Consider the following 21356-nt stretch of genomic DNA (forward strand, 5'->3'; position numbering starts at 1 on the left):
CTCCCTCTCGCGCTGCCTCCCCCGGATCCTCACAGATGGACGGACAAATTATTGCGAGAGGATATTGTTTTCTGTAACCAGCTCCAACGTTCCCATCTACATTTTCCCTGGTGCCGTGGGGGTGACTGGCAACGGAGAACACGTCCAAACCCCATCCTCCCCGCCTCCCGAACCCCGTCTTCCCTGGGGCGCGCCGTACGCCCTCCCCACCCCCCCTCCCGCCCCGCAATGCCCGGGTGCCACCCCAATCAGAACAGACCCCGGGGACCCGCCTGGCACCTGAGACCCAATTAAGGCATGAAGGGAAAGAAAGGCCGTCTGGCGGGCCGCCCTGGCGCCGGGCACAGATGCCCGAGTGGCAGCGGGGTGGCGGGGGCGGGGAGGGGGCAGCCCTGCGGACAGGCCCCGCGGGGCGCTCACCTGGCCCCCAGGCCCGAGGCCGTGGCAACTTCCTTCTGGAGTTGGAAAGGATTTTGTTCCGCCGTGGTCCTGGGGCCTTCTGGGCCTCTGTCCTACCCCCACCCCATCTGCTCCCGCCGGATCAAATGGCCGGGCTTCATTTATTAAAGCCAGGGACACGGCGGGGGGGGGGGTAGGGGGGGGCTCAGGTGACCGCCCAGGAACCTGCTCTAGGGAGACTCCCTGTCTTTTTTTTTTTAATCCTTTTTTTTTGCCCCTTGCAAGAGGCTTGGAAAGAGGGAGAAGGGGTGAAAGGGGAAGGCGGCGAGGACAATGTGGGCAGGGACACGCTGGCCACTTTGGCCTGTGCTTTCTCGCCTGGCAAAATGGAAATGGGGTGGGGGTGGAGAGAGAGAGACAGAGAGAGAGAGAGAGGGAGAGAGAGAGGGAGAGAGAGGGAGAGAGAGCTGCCTCTCCTCACCTTATGTATTTTTAATATTAATGTAATTAAAGCTGCGAGGCTGCCAGCCTGCGGGGGTGGAGGGAGGCAGAGAGAGGGGGGAGAGGAAGGAAGACTGGGGGTGGGATGGGGGTTGGACGGGAGGCAGGCTTCCAGTGCCCCCAAAGTGAGACAAGAGGGTCGTTGGGGTGGGGGGCCCAGTGAGCCCACCTAGTCCGGCCTGGGAGGGGCATGTCCTGGGCCCCGCTGGGTCTGAGAAACTCAACTACTGTGTCCAGGACTCAGAGGCCGCTGCTGACCCAATGGACCGGTCTCTGGGCAATCCCCCTATCTCAGGGGCGATGCTGAGAGATAAAATTCGGACCCACACACTGGCCGCTGCACCAGACCCCGTGGCCAGCGCGGGCAGGTGATGCGTCCCGGCCCGCGGAGCTTGTGGTCACCCCCTACAAAGGCCAGCTGGACCCCCCCACCCCGCGTGGGGCGCCCACCCGCTGCGGGACCGCCCATCCCCCAACGCCCGGGTTCTGAAGGCGGCGGCTGGGCCGGGACCGAGCGGTGGGCAGCGAAGCGGTGGGCAGCGAGGCGAGAAGGAGAAAAGTTCGCGGCCGCACAGGGGCGCGAGTCCGGCCGGGCAGGTGTGCCCACGGCGCGGGGTGCGGAGCTGGCCGCCGGCGCCTGCCCAGCGCGCGCCTGGGCCCCGGTCTGGGTCCGCGACGGCGCCGGGTGACCGGTGACCGGTGACCGGAACGCCTGTCCGCGGCCAGCCCCGTGCGTCGCGGCGCCTCCGCCCCCGGGACCCGGCGCACGCCCCGCGGCAGGTCCGGGCTCGCCGGCCGCTGGACCCACCCCTGGCCACGCCGTCCGTCCGGGGGGCGGGACACGCCCCCCACCCGGCCCCGGCCCGGGCCCCGCGCCCAGCCCCGCCGGGGACCAAGCGCCCTGGGGCCCGGGCGGCGCGGGCAGGGGAGGCGACCTCGGGGTGCGGGGAACAAACTTGCTCCGGGGGGCCCCGCGGCCCCCAGCGCCCCGGGCTGGGACCCCAGCCACGCGGAGCGGAGCCGCGGGGACCCCCGCGCGCGCCCCCCACCCCGGCCTGGGTAGGGCCGGGGGTCTCGCTCGCCGCCGCCCCTCCGGGCGCGCCCCCAAAGGGCAGGCGCGGACTCCGCCCGGGGCCCGCCCCGCCGCCCGCGCCGCTCACCTTTGCGGAAAGAGTCCAGGAGCAGGAGGAAAGTTACCAGCCACATGCCATAAGCGGCCCTTTCTCCGGGGAGGTGGTGCTGTGGCCGCCGCCTCGCCCCGCTCCGCTCCGCACCGCCCGCCGCCCGCACTCGGCGCCCCGCGCTCTCTGCTCCAGCCCCGCGCTCCGCCGCGCGGCTCCTCCCTCCCGCGCCCCGGCTCCTGTCATCCGCGGGGCTGGGCCAGGCGGCAGCTCTCCCCGCCCCCCGCGCGCGGGAGGGGGGCCCGGCCGGCCGCGGGGCAGCCCCCCGCCCGCGACCCCGCTTCAGATACGGGGGGTGGGGGTCTTGGCACCCCCCGGGGGGCCCCCCTCCAAGCGAGCGGGTCAAGAACGCCCCATCTCCTGGCCCGGTGACCTGGAGGTCAAAGCTTCCCAACTCTTTCAGACTCAGTTTACCTCGTGGTTAGGGGAGCAGGAGGCTCAGAGGAAAATCCAGACTAAGACGCTTTGGTACCTCCCTGCCCCTCCCAGCTCCTAGCCACCCCCTGGTTACTTCTCCAAGCCCTGCTGGGGAGACCCAGCTAAAATTACACACACACACACACACACACACACACACACACACACATGCATGCATGTATGCATGCACAAACACATATTCACACAGACACGTGCACTCACACACACACACATAGACACACACTCATACACTCATACATACATACACACATGTGTACACACACTCAAACATACATTCATACACACGCACTCACACACACATACACAAACGCGCACGTGCTCATACACAGACACACACACACACAGACACACACACACACACACACACACCCCTCCTCCAGCTCAGTCTTGCAGCCCTGGGGCAGGGCCAGGGAGGGCCCTGAGGGCTGTAGTGCAGGTCACAGCCAGGCAGCTGCCTCCTTCCCCTCCCTCCCCACACTCCACTCGCTCACCCGCCCCAAAAGTGAGCACTGCACAGGGGTGGGCGCCGGGGACAGGCGAGGCTGTCGTCGGGCAGGTGATGAGGCTGTTGTGAATGGGAGGCCCATGAGCGGTCATTCCAGAACAGAAGGCCATGCAGGGTCAGAAAAGGGGTGCACAGAGCAGGCAGCTGCAGCCCAACTCCTTTCCTGCCCGCGGGGGGCGGGGCGCAGCAAGGAGCACTTCTCAGCCGGGGGTCCCGCTCTGTATTGACTTGAAGAAATGCCCACGGAGGCATGAGCATGACCCTCCCCTCAGCTCTGACCTGCCCACCCAGTGTCTTGTGTGGCCACACACCATCACTTCCAGAACTTTCCATCTTCCCAGACATTCACCGTGCCGCTGACACACTGATGCTGGGACTGCCATCTTGTGTTGATTTGGTCACACTCGAGCGTGAGTCGCTAGTGGGCCACACCTGCAGCCGCCCCTGTCCCACCCCCGCCCCCTCATAAGGCCCCCCAAGCAGCACCAGGAGTGACCCCTGAGCACAGAGCCAGGACTAAGCCCTGAGCACAGCGGGTGTGGCCCAAGAGCAGTCCACACACTCACATACACACACACACACACACACACACACGCACACCCCACGTGAGTGTCTCCTCCAAGTCCTACCTCCAAGGGCACCAGGGGACTGACATCAAGAGTAGGACCCAGGAGCCGGAGCGGGGGGACAGCGGGGACGGCGTTGGCCCTGCATGTGGCAGACCTGGGTTCCATCCCTGGCACCCCACACAGTCAGTCCCAAGCCCCACCAGGAGTGATCCCTGAGCACGGTGCCAGGAATAAGCCCGGAGCACTGCTGGGTGTGGCCCAAAAGCAAACCAGAAAAGACTAGAACCCAGGTCTCCTGACTCATGAACACACACATGCATGCATTGCACATGGGAGCAGCTGCCCTTCCTGCTTGTTCTGTGAACAGGGAACAGAGAGCCAGGGCAGGGGTGGGGGGCGGGTGGTCCCTGGCCCCGCCCAGCCCCATCTCTCCCTTCCCTGCAGAGCCAGTTATCTCAAACTTAGCCCCGTGACCCGGAGCACCCGGCCAGGCTGCCCTAGAGTAACGCCCTGAGTCAGAAGGACGGAGGGGCAGCAAGCCGCATGGGCCCCGTGCGGGGAGCACAGAAGGCTCCCCCTCCTTGGCTTCCCGACGGGCCTTCCGGAGCTGAGTCCCCCTCTCAGGCGGCTCACCCCGCAGGGCCCCTATTCTGGGAGGCCTGAGGATGCGGAGGGGCTTCCTGTCCCTGAAGGCCGGCATTAGTGGGGGTCTGGGCACCGAGGGCGGGGCGGGAAGGCCAGCTCCGGGCAACTCAACAGACCCCAGACAAAGCCTGCAGCGCCCCTGGGGTACTCCCCGCCCCCCAGAGCGTGGCCAGCATCAAGGGCCCAGCAGGAGGGGGACGGCGCTGGGACTGTCGGCAGACCACCTGCCCCAACGTGGGTGTGTCAGAGCAGAGGGGGGTGCGGTGGGGAGCGGGGAGAACGGCCTCCGGCTTCCTCCTGGGCTGAATCCAGGTCTGACCTGGGGCGCCCCCAATCCCCTCTTAACCCGGGGGGAGGCACTGGCTGGGCCGAGTCAGCAAGAACCCTGGGAGGGAGCCCCAAGGGGGGGCCACCGCCAGCCTCCGGACGGGTCTTTCGGAGCGTGTGACAGAGGGTTGTGGGGGCCCCACGCCCCACGCTGGTCCGGGCACCCAGGCAAGAGTGGCTGTGCCAGGCAGAGGTTCCCAGTGGGCACATCCTGCCAGCACGGGCGCCCACACAGCGCAGCCGGGCACTCAAGGAGGCCCGTCATCTGTGGGGCTCGCCTGTCTGCTTACAGCTGAGTGTTGGGGTGTTGGGGTGGGGGGAATTATGTATGTGTGCAGTATGGCGTGTGGTTTGTGATGTGTGTATGCTATGTGTGGCACATATGTGGTGTGCATATGTGGCATGGTGTACAGATAAGGTGTGTGTTCTGTGTAGTGTGTACAGGGGTGTGTGACGTATGTGTGTGGTGCATATGCATGTGTATGAGGTGTGTGCGTGGGTATGTGTTGTGGTGTGTTATGTGGTATATGTGTACGAGTGTCTGTGTATGTTGTGGATGTGGTGTAAGGGTTTGTGCATCTGTGTATCTATATGTGTGTGTGTATGGGGGTGTGGGGTATAAGTATATGGAGGTATTTGTGTATATGGGGTTATCTATGAGTGCATGGGAGTATGTGTATCTGTGTGTATAGGTGTGATGCATGTATGTGTGTGTATGGCTGTAGTGTATATATATATGGGTTGTATATTTATGCATGTGAGGATATCTGTGGGTGTATGGGGGTACGTATATCTGTGCATAGGGGGAGTGCATGTATGGGTGTGTGTGCATGAGGGTATGTGTATGGGTGTGATGTGTATATGGGGTGTATATGGATGCATGTATGGGGGTGTGTATATGGGGTGTATATGGATGCATGTATGGGGGTATGTGTATGGTTGTGTATATGGTGGGGTGTATGGGGGTGTGTATGGGGGTCTATGAGGGTGTGTATGGGGGAAGTGTGTATGGGTGTGTGTGTATATGGGTGTGTGTATGGGTGTACAGGGTGTGTATCGGTGTGTGTATGGGTGTACGGGGGTGTGTAGGGTGTGGGTATGGGTGTATGGGGGTGTATAGCAGGGTGTGTATGGGTGTATGGGGGGTGTATGGGTTTATGGGTGTCTGGGGGTGTATATGGGGGTATGGATGTGCACGAGGGTGTGTATGGGTGTATGGGTGTGTATGAGTGTGTATGGGTGTGTATGGGTATATGGGTGTATGGGGGTGTATGTGGGTGTATATTAGTATGTGTATGGGGGTGTATGCATGTGTGTATGGGTGTGGGGGGGTATGTGGGGGTGTGTATGGGTATATGAGTGTGTATGGGGGTGTGTATGGGTGTATGAGTGTGTATGGGGGTGTGTATGGGTGTATGAGTGTGTATGGGGGTGTGTATGGGTATATAAGTGTGTATGGGGGTGCGGGGGTATATGGGCGTGTATGGGTGTATGGGTGTGTATGAGTATGTGTATGGGGGTGTATGCGTGTGTGTATGGGTGTGGGGGGTATATGGGTGTGTGTATGGGGGTGTGTATGGGTGTATGAGTGTGTATGGGGGTGCGGGGGTATATGGGTGTGTATGGTGTATGAGTGTGTATGGGGGTGTGTATGGGTTATGGGTGTGTATGGGGGTGTATGGGTGTGTATGGGGGTATATGGGTGTGTGTATGGGGGTGTATGGGTGTGTATGGGTGTGTAATGTGTATGAGTCTGTATGGGGGTGCGGGGGTGTCTGTGTGTGTAGATGAGCCCAGTCAGAAGTGTGTGTTGTCTCCTGCTCCGTGCCGCGTGCCCTCGTGACTCGGGTTGGTGGCGGGTATGTTGGGTGTCCCTGGGCGGCAGCAGTTCTGGTGCTGAGCCCAGCCCACAGCTTATCGAGGCTGGCTACCTTTCTCCGCAGTCAGGAGGGCCCGGAAACCGCGGCCCGGCTGCCCTGGAGAGACGCCTCTGCAGGGACCGAGACGGGAGCCGGCCAAGGGCCTGCGGCCCGCCGAGGGGCTGACTCTCCTGGCTTCTTCCTCCTGGTCGGGCAGACACGAGTGAGCACCGCCCGGCCTCTCTCCTTTCCGGTCACACGGCCAGGCACTGTCCCGCTGGAGAAACGTCCCGACTGGGTCCTCGTCTCCCCGCCGCCCTGGGACGTGGGGACCCTTGGGGGAGTCCCCCCACCCGGCTCCCCCACGGTCACTGAGGGTCACCCGCGAATGCCCGCCGTGCCCAACACCAGAGGCGAGCTGGGCAGGGCGAGCTGGGCAGGGAGCAGCCCCCCACCTGGCGGCACCCGGCACAAGCCCAGAATGACAGCTGGAGCCCGAACAGCGGGGAGCACGGCTGCCATGCACGGCACTGGCGCGGGTTCGATTCCCGGCACCCGGGAGTGATCCCTGAGCACAGAGGCAGGAGGAAGTCCTGAGCGTCACCCGAAACAGACCGACCCCGCCAAGCCATGTGTCCACACCAGACACGGGCACATGTGTCTCGGACTCGCCACGTCCTGGCACTCCCCAAACCCCAATTCTCCATGTCGGCCTGGCCCAGGCCCTTTCTCGTAGATGCTTGACCCCGAGCAAAGGCCCTGAGGGTAGCACTCCATACCCATCGGGTCTCGGGGTGCTACTGTCCAGGGGTGAAGGCCCTGGAATGGCCTCCCTCCCTCTCCTCTCCCTCCAAGACGCCAGGCCCGAGGATTGGAAGCAGAAGCCTCGAACCCCCGTATTTCAGGGGAGCGGGCCACCAGAGAGTGGGGGAAGCAACATGCCCGCAGGGTCCTGGCCCTGTCGCTGGCCGCTCTGCCGCGGGGGCTGACACCCACCGAGGTGGCCCTCCAGGCACGCGTCATGTCCCTGGAGAGCCCCTACGCCCGTCTGCTCGCTTGTTTGTTTCTAGTTTATTTTGCCGGGAGGGGAGTGAGGTGTCACACCTGGCAGGTCTCGGGGACCCTGCGGTTCCCCCTCCTGCCCATGCTGTGTGTGTCCCGTCCCCCGGCGATCTCAGAGGCCAGCCCGACTTCCTGGGCTCCGCCTGGCCGGCCCTCACGCCTGCCCTGGGTCTCCCGGCAGTGGACAGGCCAGTTTTCTGGAACCCAGGCCCAGAGCCCCTCCCAGCATGGTCGCAGCCCCTGGGCGGGCATCCCTGGGCTGGACAGTGGCCCTGGCCGGTGAGGGGGAAGTGGAGGCCTGGCAGTGACCGTGACTCGAGGCCGGGAGCCCTCTGGGCCTGCCCAGCCCAGCCCCGACAGTGGGGTCCTCCGACAATGGGGTCGCAGGACCGCCCCCGCTCTGCCCAAAGACAGAGATTTCAGAGCCCGTGAGACCTGGAGCTCCCCCTGGCTCCAGGCCCAGCAGCAGCCCCCTCTGTTCTGACCCAATTGGCAGACCCTTCGCCTTCCTGGGGTCTTGACTATTCGCACCAGAACGGACCACAATGCCCCACTGGGATCTGGGCCGCCCCGAGCACAGGAGCCCCTGCCCCCAAAGATGCCGTGTTTGCGGGGTGACCACGCGCCAGCCCTCCCCATGAGTGACGTGGAGCTTGGTCAGGAGCGAGTGTCGCAGGGCACCAGGGGGACCTGTGGGCAGTGCCTGTGTCAAAGGGCACCGGGTGCCCACGGGGCTGGACCCCCACCCCAGGAAATGGCCGGTTGGCACAGACCAGAATGGGCCGGTATAGATGGGTCCTGCCAGGAAATGGGTTGGCACTGACGGGCACAGTGTGGCTGACAGGGATGGGCACGGCCTGGCACCTGTTGGCGACATTTTGCACAGGCAGGCCCGGTTTGGCAAAGCGAGCACTGCCTAGGCCTGTGCAAGCACGACCTGGTACCGAGTGGCACAGACTGGCACACATTGGTGCGGTCTGTCACAAGTTGGCATGAGCTGGCATAGACTGGCAATGCCAGCACCAGCTGGCGCAAGTTGGCCATGGCTGCATAGACTGGCACTGTCTGGCACGGGCTGGTACTGACTGGATGGTTTGGCACAACCTGGCACAGCGCATCCCGTGGGAAGGAGACAGGTTCCAGGGTAAACTAAGCTGGGGTGGAACCAGCCACGTGTACGCCAGGGCTTCCCCAGTGCTCAGGGGTCCGGGCCCCTCCGTGTGGGGACTGGATCCCCCCTTCTCCTGTCCACGCACAGAGCCCTCCCGCTGCCCGCGGCTCACACTCCACCAAGGCTCTACCATTCTTCCTGCACGTTCATGCCCTGCCCCTGTGCCAGGAGCTCCCGGCTCTTCTAGAAACTTCCACGGCCCGAGTGACCCGGTTCTGTGGACAGCAGGTGCTGGGGGAGGGACCTTGCTCCCGGGGTCAGGAAGCCAGCTGTCAGCCGGGGCGCACCCTCCGAGAGGCTCAGACTCAAAACTCACCGGGAACAGCTGGGGAGTGACGCCGGTGGCGATGGTGTGCCCGAGCTAGCCAGGTCACGACGGCACCATGGCCCTGCACTGGCTCGGGGCTCCGCCAAGGGCCCACCCGCCTGCAAAGCGACCCTGAGCCGGGCCGCGAGCCCTCACCCCCACCTCACAGAGGGGCTCTGCCTGGAGGCAGGGGCCCTCCGGGCTGGCCCTGTGGCACCTGGGCCTGGACGGGGCCTGCTCCCGTGGTCTCCAGCGGGAATCGTCACGCGCCCGCCTTCTTGCCAGGGACACGAGTCTCGGCTTCATCCCTGTGCCCCCCCACACACTCCCCGTCCTGGGGGTCTCTGAAGTGAACCCCGCACACGCTGCTATTTTATCTGTGGGCGCCCCATGAAAGGCACCTCCCCAGGCCCCTCCTGGCCGAGTGTACCCCCACACACGGACCCCCACGTACCTCCTGGCCCACAGAGGTGACCCACTCATGGGACAGCATGCAGACGCCCTCTGAACCTGCTCTGACCACCTTCCTGTAGCCGCAGCCCCTGCCATCAGTCTAGTTCCTCTGGCGAGGGGCAACGGGAGGAGGTGGTCAGCCTGGCAGGTGGGCGGGGTGGGGGGACAGCTGCCGGCTCCCAGCCCTGGCCTTACCCCTCACCCCAGCCTCAGCCCCGGCCCGCATGGGAACAGCCCCTTTCTGGCCCTGGGTAAGAACAAGAGGCCAGAGCCCCTGCACTCAGTCCCACCGCGCCCCTTGGGGCCTGGCCCACGCCTCGCTGTCCTCCTCTGTCAAGTGGGTCATTACGGGCAGCCTCCAGATGGCCAGGGGGAGTTTGCCCAGCGAAACGAGCCGACATGCGGTACTGCTTGTGGCCAGCAGGTGACGCCCAGAGAGGAGCCCCAGAAACTGCAGGTGAGGGGGGTTGGGCGGGGTGGGGGGTCTCTCTACTGCCTGTCCCGTCCAGCCGTCCGGTCCTCACAGGCCTAACGTGGCACTCTGGGAAGGCAGCCACTGACCTGGGCACACTACTGGCTTTGCCCTCCCTCTCCTGCCTTCCCTGTGCTGCAGAAGCCAACGGGAAACCTGGTATCTGCTGCCCCCTAGTGGCCAAGGATGTGTGCCGCGGTTCAGCCCAATCTTCCTCCCCTTCTCCCCAGGTGGTACTTGGGGTTCACGCCCTTCCCAGCTGTGTCCTCTCGACCTCTGAAAACTGCCAGAAAGGTCAGTGGTGTCATCTGAGGGGCCATTGTGAGGGGGGCCACCGCCCTGCTTCCCACGCTGCTCCCCAGTGCCAAATATATGCACGCACGCACGGGCACACTCGTGCAAACATTCACACAGTACATGTGTGTCCACCCCCTCAGCATGCACATAGCTACAGACCCCGGGACCCTTTCACACACGCATGCATACTCTGGCGACACACACATCCATGTACATGCTCAAACAGGGCACGCACACACACGCAGATGCACATACACATTCAATAGATACATGACCACACAGGGCACACACACACACACTCATATACACACACTCAGTGTACACATGCTCACATAGGGCACACATGCAGGCGCACACATACACACACATACTCAGCGTGCACAAGCTCACACAGGGCACACACACAGAGGCAAACACACTCAGCACGCACAAACCCACACAGGGCACATGTGCATGCACAGACACTCACACACACTCAGAGTGCACAACTTCACACAGGCAGTCACAGAGGAACCCCCGCTGGCGGACGCACCGATGCCCATGCAGAGACCCAGCCAGGTCCCGGCTGTCACCGCAGACGGCCCTGCAGGATCACCCTTAGTGGAGGCCCCTTTGCTGGGGCCCCAGGCACCCCAACCCTTTCCCGGGTGCTTTGTGCTCCAGAACGCCCCACCCCAGGGCTGGAGCAATAGCACAGCGGGTAGGGCGTTTGCCTTGCACACGACCAACCTGGGTTCGATTTCCAGCATCCCTTATGGTCCCCTGAGCACCACCAGGGGTAATTCCTGAGTGCAGAGCCAGGAGTAACCCCTGAGCAGTGGCAGGTGTGACCCAAAAAGGAAAAAAAAACACAGAAAACCTCACCCCCAGACAGGGCGAGGCTGGTACGGCCCAAGCCTCAGTCGCACCTGGGCGCCCCACCGAGTCCTGGCCTGTGTCCTTGGTGTGAGCCTGGCGTCCAGGGCCACCATCACAGAGCCTGGGCCGGGCAGAAGCACAGCTGCCATCCCCCACGGGTCCCAGGGGGCTGGCGGTGCCCCTGAAGCTGCCACAGGAAGCCTCAGCCCCGTGTGGGCTGGGGGAGGCAGGAAGGCAGGTGAGAGGGTCCTGGAATTCTGGGGGTCCTCAGGGCTGCGTGGAGCATAGAGGGGCCCGGGGGGCTGTCCGCCCATGAGCTGGCACCCACACCGGAGTTCTTTCCGGAACAAAGACCCCCAAGTGTCCCACTCTGCGCCTTTGCTCACCAAGTCTGAACCACGGGTGAAGTGTGTGTGCGGGCCTGTGTCTGGGGTGGGGGGGGGTCAGGCCACACCCCTCGGCACCCACAGGGCAGGGGGCCATGGGGAGCCCGGCTCTGCCCCCACTGGCCTGGCCTGGGCCCCCGATGGAATTTCTGCCCCATTTGCTCCTCCCAAAGCCCAAGTGAAGAGACGGGACGGGCTGAGCCAGACACGGCAGAGCCGAGGGTCAGCCCGAGTCCTTCCCGCCACGCTGGGCCACGCTGAGGAAGCCGGTCCCCGAGTCGCCCACGGGGTGATCCCTTGAAAAGGGACCAAAGAAGTTTGCGACAAGTGGTGGTGGGGGTGTGTGTGTGTAGGAAATGGTGACTCTGGACAAGAACCGGGCGCTGAAAGGAGGCAAAGGACAAACAGGGTACCCTGTCAGTAACAGGACTGCCAACCGTGACACCCAAAAGGAGAGACAGGGGAGAGAGAGAAGAAAAGTGCCTGGCAGGAGGAAAACTGGGCACTCGGTGGTGGTAGCTGTGCCCTGGCGCATTGCACGACTCAAACCTGACCGTGAACAACTTCGTATTTCCCGGTGACTTAATTTAAACACACACACACACACACACACACACACACACACACACACACCAAAAAAAAAATTAAAATACTTAAATCTGGGGGCGGGACAACGGAAGGTCATGTGAGGTCATGGGGAATGAATGGACAGCTGGACAAACCAATCAGAACTGGGACAGTGGCCTCCCGGGCGCCCAGCCAGGCCAGGGGCCGGCCACACCCGCGAACTGGCCTCCTGGACACCCCCTGCCAGGCACAAACGGGCCCGAGGAAGCGGGTACTCACGATGTCAGGTCGAGGGGTCCCTGGGGCGAGTCACCCCTGGCTTGCCTAGTCCAGCCGGGTGCGGCCCCGGCCAGCGGCACGTCCCAAGGACAGCCGTGGGGGCCCCTGCTCGGCCGCTCGGTGCTCGGGGGACCCCCACTCCTCCCCAGGGAGTGGACTTGGGGGCATCTCCCAGCGGTCCCCGGGCTTCGGCCCTGGACTTGGTGGGCCGGGGCATTCGGACGGCCGGGCCGGCCCCGGGCTGGGCGCCGGGACACCTGGACCCCCGCTCTCAGCTGCTGCTCCCGAGTCCGCGGGCTCGGAGGCCCCAGGGTGGGGGTCGCCCGCCCCCCTACCTGCGGCCCCGCGCGGCGGCCAGGGCGAGTCCAGCACGTGCGGGCGCGGGCGCGAGCAGCGCCGGGCGGCGCGGCCGGGACTCGGGCGCCCTCTGGCGGCCGCCGCGGGCCCTGTCGCCCTCCCGGGCCGCTCGGGGTTAGGATCTGTCCGCCAATCGCCGGGTGGCCGGCCAGGCTCGGTGACCACCCAGCATGGACGGTGGAAAGTTCCACAGGGAAGCGAGCGCTCCGCAGCCGCCAACCCCGCTGGAGGGGAAAGTGTGCGTAAGGGCCTGGGAATGTTCTGGTCGGCCCGGCGCTGGGGGCTCCAGGGTCCATGAATCAGGTCCCAGTGCTGCGGGGCGCTGCCGGGCTGGGCAGCATCTCTGCCCGAGCGGCACGCTCAGCCTGAACGTTCTAGAAACGGGACCTCTCCAGCACACTCCTTCTCCCGAGAGAGTTCTCACAGGCCGAGAGCTCCCTGCTTCCTGGGGCCTGGCTGTCACTCCATCCCCTCCGGGACCCCCGGACCCTGCCCTGCCCCTTCCTGCTCCTTCCCCACCATCCAGGGCGCTGTCTCAGGTGCCGACACATGTCGCCCGTCACCACAGGGAGCAGGTGTCCAAGTACAGCCCAGAGGTCAGCAGTCAGGGCCCCCTGCTCTCCCAGGACCCCCTGTACCCCAGGACCTTCTAGTCCCCTGCTGGCTCTGGGCCGGTGTCTGCATCTGGACACTGGCCCTTCAGGGCTGCAGTGAGCCTGGACTTGAGGTGGGTCCAGGCCTGGGCGTGAGACCCTGGTCACCAGCTGAGCCTGGGGCCAGGTGGGGGGACAGGAGAGAAGGAGGCGGTGGACAGGACTGGTCAGAAGCGACTTTATTGGCAGCAGGACGGGGCAGCGGGGAGGGGCTGTGCCCACTCAGAGTGGCAGGGTACCCGGGCCCGGCAGAGCTGGGGACAGAGGACGGTGGCCAGGGGAAGGTGTCCCAAGGGGACGGGGAGGAGGAGGGCTCAGCCGCTCTGCAAAGACAAAGGCAAGATGGGGCTGAGGAGCGTTCTTGGCTCCCCAGCCTCCCGAATCCCTGTGTGAGACCCCCGACCCCCCACCCCCATGCCCCGCCATGCTCTCGACCGTTATTGGAAATGGGTGGACAGTGAGATTCCGGCGCCCAGACCCCGCTTTGCTTCCCAAAGTACCTTTTATTACAGGTCATCTTCATCTACTTGCCTGCAGTGAGGAAGGAAGAAGGTCAGAGGGCACGGGGGGGGGGCAAGGAAGGAGACAGAGACCCCCCCATCAGGACCCCACAGGAGGGAGACCCAGACCCCCCACCAGGATCACACACTCACCGATGCTTCTTGCCTCCACATCGCAGAGTTTTGCCTTGAGAGAGAAAGGGTTGTTTTTCCATGGACCCCAAAGCAGCGGAGCTGGGGGTCCCCCAGGGCACGCCCCCATGGTGAGGTACGGCCCCTCATGAGCCGGCTGGGGTGAGGTGCATGTCTGTGGACCCTCAGGTTGTCCACGGTTTGGACCCAAACCGGCCCTCCAGGAGCCTCCCAGCCCATCTCTCAGTTTCGACAAGCAACTGGTCCCTGTTGTTAGGAGCTGGGGTCCCCGCCAGGCTCAGCCTGGGGCTTTAGGGTGCTCCTGGCGGTGAGGAAGGGGTGCCCTGCGCTCAGCTGAGCCCGCCTCCGCCTCATCAGCCACGGGGCCCAGGTCAAGTGGCTGTCCCTCAGGGTTGCCCAGAGCCCCGGGGAGGCGAGGTATGGCTCAAGGCAAGCCAGCACGTGACCAGATCTGGGGTAGACTGGACGCCCCTCCTGGCTCGGCAGTACCCACTACAGCCACTGGAGGGCGCCTGAGAAGCAGGTGCCCCCTCGGGTCCCTTCTGGGAGCCCTGCCGGCTCCCACCCCGCCCGCACTTACTGAGGATGATGAGGAGGCCCAGCACAAAGGCGATGCCCGCGAAGATGAGGCCCCCCTTGCGCACAGTGTCATAGTCTGCGAAGGGACAGAGGGGGCGAGTGGGGTGGGCGTGCCACTGGGAAAGGGGGCGCGGGGCGCAGGGATAGGGGGCCGCCAGCTTACCATAGTGGAACGGGTCCACTTCTCCCTTGGAGCTGCCTCCTGTGGGACGTGCCAGAGGGGGGTGAGGGCGGGTGCAGGAAGAGAGGAAGCCCCACTTGCCCTCCCAGCACCCCGAGGCTGGTGGGCACGGGGCCCCACGCCACATCCACCCACGCTGGTGCCATCTGGGGCGGGCTCTCAGCATCAGGCGGGCCCTGGGTCCAGCCGAGAGTCACTCAAATTCCACCCCCCGAAAATGCTCGGCTCCAAGGGCCTCTGGGAGTTGTGGGATCTTCCTTCACCACACAGGAGTGGGCGGGGGTGGGGGCGTCCCCCTTGGACTTTCAGAGTCTCCACAGGGCCAGCCACCACCAGCTTCCACCCTTAGGAAATGAATAGATGAGTGGGTGGAGGGAGGGAGGGGGGAGGGAGGGAGGGAGGAAGAAAAGGAAGGAAGGAAGGAAGGAAGGAAGGAAGGAAGGAAGGAAGGAAGGAAGGAAGGAAGGAAGGAAGGAAGGAAGGAAGGACCTTGAACTTCCCTGAAAGCAGGAGGAAACTGGGGCCTGTATTTATTTATTTATTTATTTATTTATTTTTGTTTTTCCTTTTTGGATCACACCCGGCGATGCACAGGGGCTACTCCTGGCTCTGCACTTAGGAATTACTCCTGGTGGTGCTCAAGGGATCATATGGGATGCTGGGGATTGAACCCAGGTCGGCTGCGTGCAAGACAAACGCCCTACCTGCTGTGTTATCGCTCCAGCCCCCTGGGGCCTGTTTTTAGATCTCCCCACAGTCCCCGTGAAAGTTAGAGGCAGACTAAATCCTCCGTCTGGGTTTCTAGATCCTTCTCTCCAGCGTTGCCACCTCCAGTGGAAGGCAGCCCAGTCATGCTCTTGCCTAACAGGAGATTAGCTTTGGAGACACCCTAACAACCGAGTGTGGGTGTGAAAGCTTCACCCCGTGAGACCCGGGCGGGGGTGGTCAGTGAGGTACACAGCAGGGCGAGCGCCCAGTGGGGGGCTTGAACATGGGCACTGGGAGTCCAGGCTGCTCCCAGGCTGTTCTCCCGGTGGCCAGCAGGTGGCGCTGTTCTGCCATGCCCCATAACTTTGGCCTTGGCCTTGCCTGCTCAGGTCCCCCCCTGGCTGCTGATGGCCACCGGGAAGGAATGTGCAAGTCGGCACCTCCAGTCCGTGCTGAACTGTGCCTGGGAATGGGCCAGGTCAGGGTATGGCTGTGCAGGATACACAGAGTTGCCCCGACACACACAGCTGGCCTCCCCAGATCCGCACGGGGTCACCATCAAGGTCACACACTGAGCCCTGAGGGGTCCCCTCGGCCCCTCCCCGTTCCCCAGAGAAGCAACTTACAGCCCAGCCCTCTGCCCCCACCACAGGAGGCTCCTGGGGGCGTCTGCCCCAGGCCCCAGAGGGTAACTGGGGGGCAGCCCCCCCATACTCCACCCACCCACTCTGAACTCAGCCCAGAGTCCCCAACAGCAGGCAGCTCGCCCCTGGTCCCCACACCCCAGACTCTGGCCCCTCCTCCATATCTCCCTGGGGGGCTCGAGCAGGACCTTCCTTGAGAGGGGCAGGGCGGGGACCCACACACCAGGACCCTGGGGCCCGGCCCTCCGCAGAGACCACCCCGGCACTCACCGACCCCCGCCAGCTTCCCGGCCATGTCCCCCGTGGATGGGTCGCTGCCCTCTGCCTGGGCTCCAGGGCTGTGCCAGGCTTGGGGTGGCGGGGGGCAGGGGGGCATTAAACATTAACCGTGCCAGGTAATGTTTACCCGGGTCACAAGAAAGCCCCCGTGTGTGTGAGGGGCTCCGGGCGCCGTGCCGGCAGCAGGGCGGGGCGCCGGCTCCCAAACCCGTCAGAGGAAATTTCCAGGGCGGAAGCGGTGGGCACCCCGCTGGTGTTCTCCCAGCACCCCTGGGAAGCATGGCTGGCTCCGGGGAGGGGGCTTGGAAACACGAGGCCCCCTGCCCAGGCCCCCGAAACCGAGGGGGGGGTCGGCCACCACTGTGGCACCTGCTCTCAGGCCCCCGAGTGACCCCTGGATGACCACACTCCGCCTCTGGTGTCTGGACATCTCCCTCTTGCCCCCTCCATGTACGGGCGTGGCCTTCAGCAGCCCGGCACCCCTGCACCCCGGCCCTGCCTCCCCCTGCCCCTGCCCCCCCCCGTCTGCCCACACTCAGGGCTCCCTCCCTGCTCCCGTGCCCATGTGGGTCCCCCCTGCTGTAGCTCCATCCAATGGGGGGACCCCGCGCCTCTCTCCCGCTGTCTCCCAGCCCTTGCCTGCCCAAGGTCACTCAGCGGAGGCACGAGGCAGGGCTGACACCCGGCTGTAGCTGGGGGGCTGGGGAGCCCCCCACCAGGGGTCACCTCTCCTCTGCAGCCCCTGCCTCGGGGACCCCGCGCTGGGCTCTCTCCGATGGCCAGCAGCGGGCACGGTGGCAGGGGGCTTTCCGGGGGGGCCCCGCTCGGGGTGGGGACCACAGGGGAGGGGCAGGGCTCCCTCCAGGCCCTCCACGTGCCTTCAGCTCTGTGCCTGTCACCTGCCCAGGGGAGCACAATGGGGAACTATGGCCAGGGCCGCCCCCCCAGCCCCCACCCCACGGCACGTCGCTGCTGGCTGGGGTCCCGGAGTATTAGGCGTCCGCAGACTTGCACTGGGGGACAGAGAGGCCTGCCTCGGGCCCGTGGCTGGGGTGCCCCGCCCCCCAGCCTTGGCCTGCACCCGGAGCCACAACCCCGTCCGCGTCCCAACCATCCGGGAAAGGGTCAGCTCAGAGTGACCACTCGGTTGTTACCACACCCCTCTGGCTGCTCCATTTCACAGAGAGAGAGAAACTGAGGCTGAGCCCCCCACAGGGACCCCAAGAAGTGGCTGGGGCAGAGCCAGGGTCCCCGCCAGGAAGGCGGAGGCAGCGGGGAGCAAGTTCTCGCCTGCACGTCGGCGAGTGACGAAGCTGGGCTGAGCCGGGCGGGTGTCCCCCAACTCGCACCCCAGCTGCTGCCTCTCAGCCGAGGTCACAGGGGGACAGATGTTCCTGGAGTCTCAGGGCGCTTGGTGGGAGATTCCTGATGCAATAAAAAGGCAGTAACCACAGGAGCAAGGAGAGAGGGAGGCAGCGGGAGGAGGGACGGACGGACGGACCACAGACGCCGTAGCGAGACAGGGAGATGCCAGACAGTGGACAGGGAGGAGAGGCAGGGTGGTGGCTGCCTTTGGAGCGCGAGGGGCTGGACCCCGCTGACAGCTTGCACACAGCGTAACTCACCCCTCCGGGAGTGCGGGAGGGAGGGGCAGGCAGTGAGGTGGGAGCCAGGCTTCCCGGGGCAGGGGGAGCTGGGGGACAGGCCATCCCCCCATCCCGCTGCCCGGAGAGCTGGAGGCAGAGTCCCTCCCCCCATACTGGCCAGGACGCCCCAGCGGAGAACTCGGGCAGCCCCTGTCCTTCGGGGTGGCTCGGGGACTCACCCAGGTACCACTTGTCCATGGCGGGGCAGGCTGGTGGGCGCTGCGGAGGAGGAGGAGGGGGCGGACAGTGGCAGGCGGCGGCCGGGCTCACACTCACCTGGTGCAGGCGGGAGGCGGGGCCGCCCACCTGGGCCTGCCCAGGCCCGTCCACGTGAGAGGGGGCGGGAAGGGGGGCCAGCGCCCGCCAAGGTCAGCCCTGCACCCTGCGTTGCGGGTCCCTGCAGCCGCGCTCAGCCCGGGCCCTGCTGGCTGCTGCGATCGGCCGTGCGGGCGGGGGCCCCTCTGCGGGGAGCAGGAGCCCCGGGCCCCCCTCTGTGTGATGTCAGCACCCAGGGCCGCGCAGAGTCAGACCCGGAGCCTAATGAGGCCCCTGAGGACGGGCCGGCCCCGGGGGCGGCGGGGTGTCAGAGCCGGAAGCCAGTGCTGCCATGAGGGGCTGGTGTGCCCCCCCCCGCAAAAGCTCCGTGGGGAGGTGCTGACCATGGTGACAACTGTCTCTGCCGTGTCCCTCCTAGGCGACACTTCCTGCCCGGACTCGTGACGAGTCGTGTCCCGGGGCGCCCGCCCTGGCAGGGGAGGGCAGACAATGTGGGGGTGCTGGGCGCTGTGGCCTCACCCAGCTGGCTCCCTGCTCCTCTCCCCTGCCGGGCACAGCCCGTGTCCACCCGCGGCCCACAGCCGGACGTCCCTGAGCCCCGGGGCTCAGGCTCAGAGAAGCGCTCGGGGTTCCTGCGGGGCTCTGGGTCAAACCCCGTTTCCTCCCGACCCTTAGTTCTGTGAAGGAGACCCAGTCTTCCAGGTGTCGCATGCAGCCCCCCACTTAACAAAGGGGTGCACCCCTCACTCCTGCTCAAACCTCGGGCTGGGGCCAGGGAGACAGGACACAGGGCAGGGCACTTGCCCTGCACACAGCCCATCTGGGTTCAGAGCACTGAGCGGGAGTGAGCCCTGAGCACTGAGTGGGAGTGATCCCTGAGCAGAGCTGAAGTGATCCCTGAGCAGAGCTGAGAGTGATCCCTGAGCACAGAGTGGGGGTGATCCCTGAGCATAGAGTGGGGGTGATTCCTGAGCACAGAGCGAGAGTCATCCCTGAGCTTAGAATGGGAGTGATCCCTGAGCAGAGCTGAGAGTGATCCCTGAGCACAGGGCGGGAGTGATCCCTGAGCAGAGCTGAGAGTGATCCCTGAGCACAGGGCGGGAGTGATCCCTGAGCAGAGCTGAGAGTGATCCCTGAGCACAGAGCGGGGGGTGATCCCTGAGCACAGAGCGGGGGGTGATCCCTGAGCACAGGGCAGGGGTGATCCCTGAGCACAGAGCGGGAGTGATCCCTGAGCACAGAGCGGGGGGGTGATCCCTGAGCACAGAGCGGGAGTGATCCCTGAGCACAGAGCGGGGGGTGATCCCTGAGCACAGAGCGGGGGTGATCCCTGAGCACAGAGCGGGGGTGATCCCTGAGCACAGGGCAGGGGTGATCCCTGAGCACCACCAAGTGACCCAGAAACAAACTGACCGAGCCTGACTCGGCAGCAGCACGGGGACTTCCTGAGGCCCTTGTCGGTCCCCCCAGACCCAGGACCCCCGTCCGTGTCCCCTCACCCCAAGTGAACCGGCTGCTCAGGGCACAGGCCTCACACTCCAGCTCCGGAAGGCGGGTTTGCTCCGCTCACGCTGGCCCTGGCCCCAGTCACAAGCCCCAGGCATGCCTGCTTGGGGGTCCCCAGGGGGCACGGAGCACAGGGAGGTCACTGGGGCTCCCCTGGAATTAGGGGTGAGGGCACCTACCTTGCAGTGTTGCATCAGCAGCAGACGGTGGTCCCGGGGTTCCTGCTGAGCCCCTGGCCCCAGGCGGCCCGTCCCCACTGAGTCCCCATCAGACTGGGGTCAGGGACAGCCCCCTCGGCTTTTAGCATCTCCTGCACCCCCCAGACTCCCCTCTCCTCGGACCCCACTTCCCATGCTCCCTGTCGTCCCGGCCTCCCGGCCCAGCTGGGCTGAGGGGGATCCTGTCCATCCAGGGGGGAAAGCCCCCAGCTCCCTCCCGGCCACCCAGGGGAGCGCGCAGCCGTGCCCAGGGCTGGGTGGAGGGCTAGCGAGGCCGCCCGTGCCCGGCTCCTAACCTGGCAGCCGTCGGGGGTGGGCACTGCTGGGGTAACAGGCAGAGGGTGGGGGGCCTCCCCGGCTCGGGTGGGCTTCCCCGCACTGCCCGGACGGCGGCTGCAGGCCAGTCCCTCACCCCCTGCTGGCCATAGCTAGAGCAAGGCGGGGAGCCCCTCGGACCCCGATCCCGGCTCAGGGGTCCCGTGCTGCCCACGCCCAGGTCCCAAACCCCAGGGACAGCCGCTCCCGCAGTGGCCGCAGAACCAGGGTCACGGGGGACTTATATGGCGCGGCCGGGAGGAGGGGGGCCCCGGGGGGCCCGTTCCTTAAGTGCCAGCTTCAAGATGGCCAAGCGCAGGGCACTTGGGGCCTGGGAGACGCCCAAGGGCAATGTTCTCTGTCAAGGTCACCTGTGGGCTCCGGCGGGGACGGGGCCGTGCCCAGTTCCTACGGCCGGACAAGGGCAAGCACGCCTGACCCCTGCTCCCTGCCGACACCCTGGGGAGAAAGGTGTTCTCCACTTGCTCGGAACGCGTGTCTGGGCTTGAAGGAGAACAGGGCTGTTTGGCTCCCACAGACGTCCCCCCACCCCCACCCCGCAGTGACACCCCCCCATCCTGGCGTACCGCCTCCAGGCAGACCCCCAGGACTGCTGCCTCCGGTCCTCCACCGTTGGGGGTTCAGAGAGCAGGCCCAAGTGGCTTTGAGGCCACCTGGAAGCAGGAGGGTCCTGGCGGGGCCCACTCTGCCCCTGTAATCCCGTTCCGTCCAGCACCCGGTTCCGACAGGCCCAGAGGGGCCCTGCGGGAACGCTGATCCGCACCAGGACTCGGCCACACAGGTGTGGGGGGCTCGGGGACTTGAGGACCCGTCAGGATGTGAACCCGGGTCTAACAGACCAGAGGAGGACCCCTGCTACCAAAGGCGGGCCCAGGAGCACTGGCGAGGAGACGCCCCACAGCTCCGAGCACCGCCAGCCGTAGTCCCCGAGCAAGACACAGCCAGGGAAACTGAGGCTGGCGTGGGCGCGAGCAGCGTCCAGCTTACTGCAGGCCCGGCAGGCTCTGCAGAGGCAACGGGCAGAGATGCCTCGCGTGGACGAGC

At 65.3% G+C, this 21356-nt stretch overlaps 2 protein-coding genes across 3 annotated transcripts in view; both read right to left on the reverse strand.

Moving 5' to 3' along the window:
• The window catches only part of DSCAML1 (DS cell adhesion molecule like 1), a 227405-nt gene extending 225180 nt beyond the window's left edge, over positions 1 to 2225 (reverse strand). Inside the window, exon 1 of the mRNA XM_055130810.1 lies at positions 2061 to 2225. Within this exon, the coding sequence (XP_054986785.1) occupies positions 2061 to 2106 (46 nt within the window). The 5' untranslated portion in view covers positions 2107 to 2225. The remainder of the gene's footprint in view (positions 1 to 2060) is intronic.
• Positions 2226 to 13487: 11262 nt separating this feature from the next.
• On the reverse strand, positions 13488 to 18948 carry FXYD2 (FXYD domain containing ion transport regulator 2). 2 transcript variants are annotated; one of them, XM_004604720.2, is made up of 6 exons: positions 18156 to 18948; positions 14682 to 14720; positions 14520 to 14594; positions 13940 to 13973; positions 13787 to 13817; positions 13488 to 13609 (listed from the first exon to the last, which is right to left on the reverse strand). In XM_004604720.2, the coding sequence occupies exons 1-5, from the start codon at positions 18172 to 18174 to the stop codon at positions 13793 to 13795; spliced, it is 192 nt and encodes a 63-aa protein (XP_004604777.1). In that variant the 5' UTR covers positions 18175 to 18948; the 3' UTR covers positions 13488 to 13609; positions 13787 to 13792. The 2 variants fall into 2 exon arrangements, with proteins under 2 accessions (XP_004604777.1, XP_054989648.1); XM_055133673.1 differs by lacking the exon at positions 18156 to 18948 and having other exon boundaries at positions 14682 to 15029.
• Between the last annotated feature and the right edge of the window lie 2408 nt (positions 18949 to 21356).

This window comes from Sorex araneus, chromosome 3 (assembly GCF_027595985.1).
Source record: "Sorex araneus isolate mSorAra2 chromosome 3, mSorAra2.pri, whole genome shotgun sequence".
Classification (NCBI taxonomy): domain Eukaryota; kingdom Metazoa; phylum Chordata; class Mammalia; order Eulipotyphla; family Soricidae; genus Sorex; species Sorex araneus.

What these genes read in the sequence shown, in the direction of transcription:
- FXYD2 (XM_055133673.1), bottom strand. Translation starts at nt 14,865, where the DNA reads ATGCTGAGAGCCCGCCCCAGATGGCACCAGCGTGGGTGGATGTGGCGT. An exon ending in AGTGGACCCGTTCCACTATG is followed by an intron (nt 14,595 to 14,681) that starts GTAAGCTGGCGG and finishes GTCCCTTCGCAG; the next exon opens with ACTATGACACTGTGCGCAAG. An exon ending in GGGCCTCCTCATCATCCTCA is followed by an intron (nt 13,974 to 14,519) that starts GTAAGTGCGGGC and finishes TTCTCTCTCAAG; the next exon opens with GCAAAACTCTGCGATGTGGA.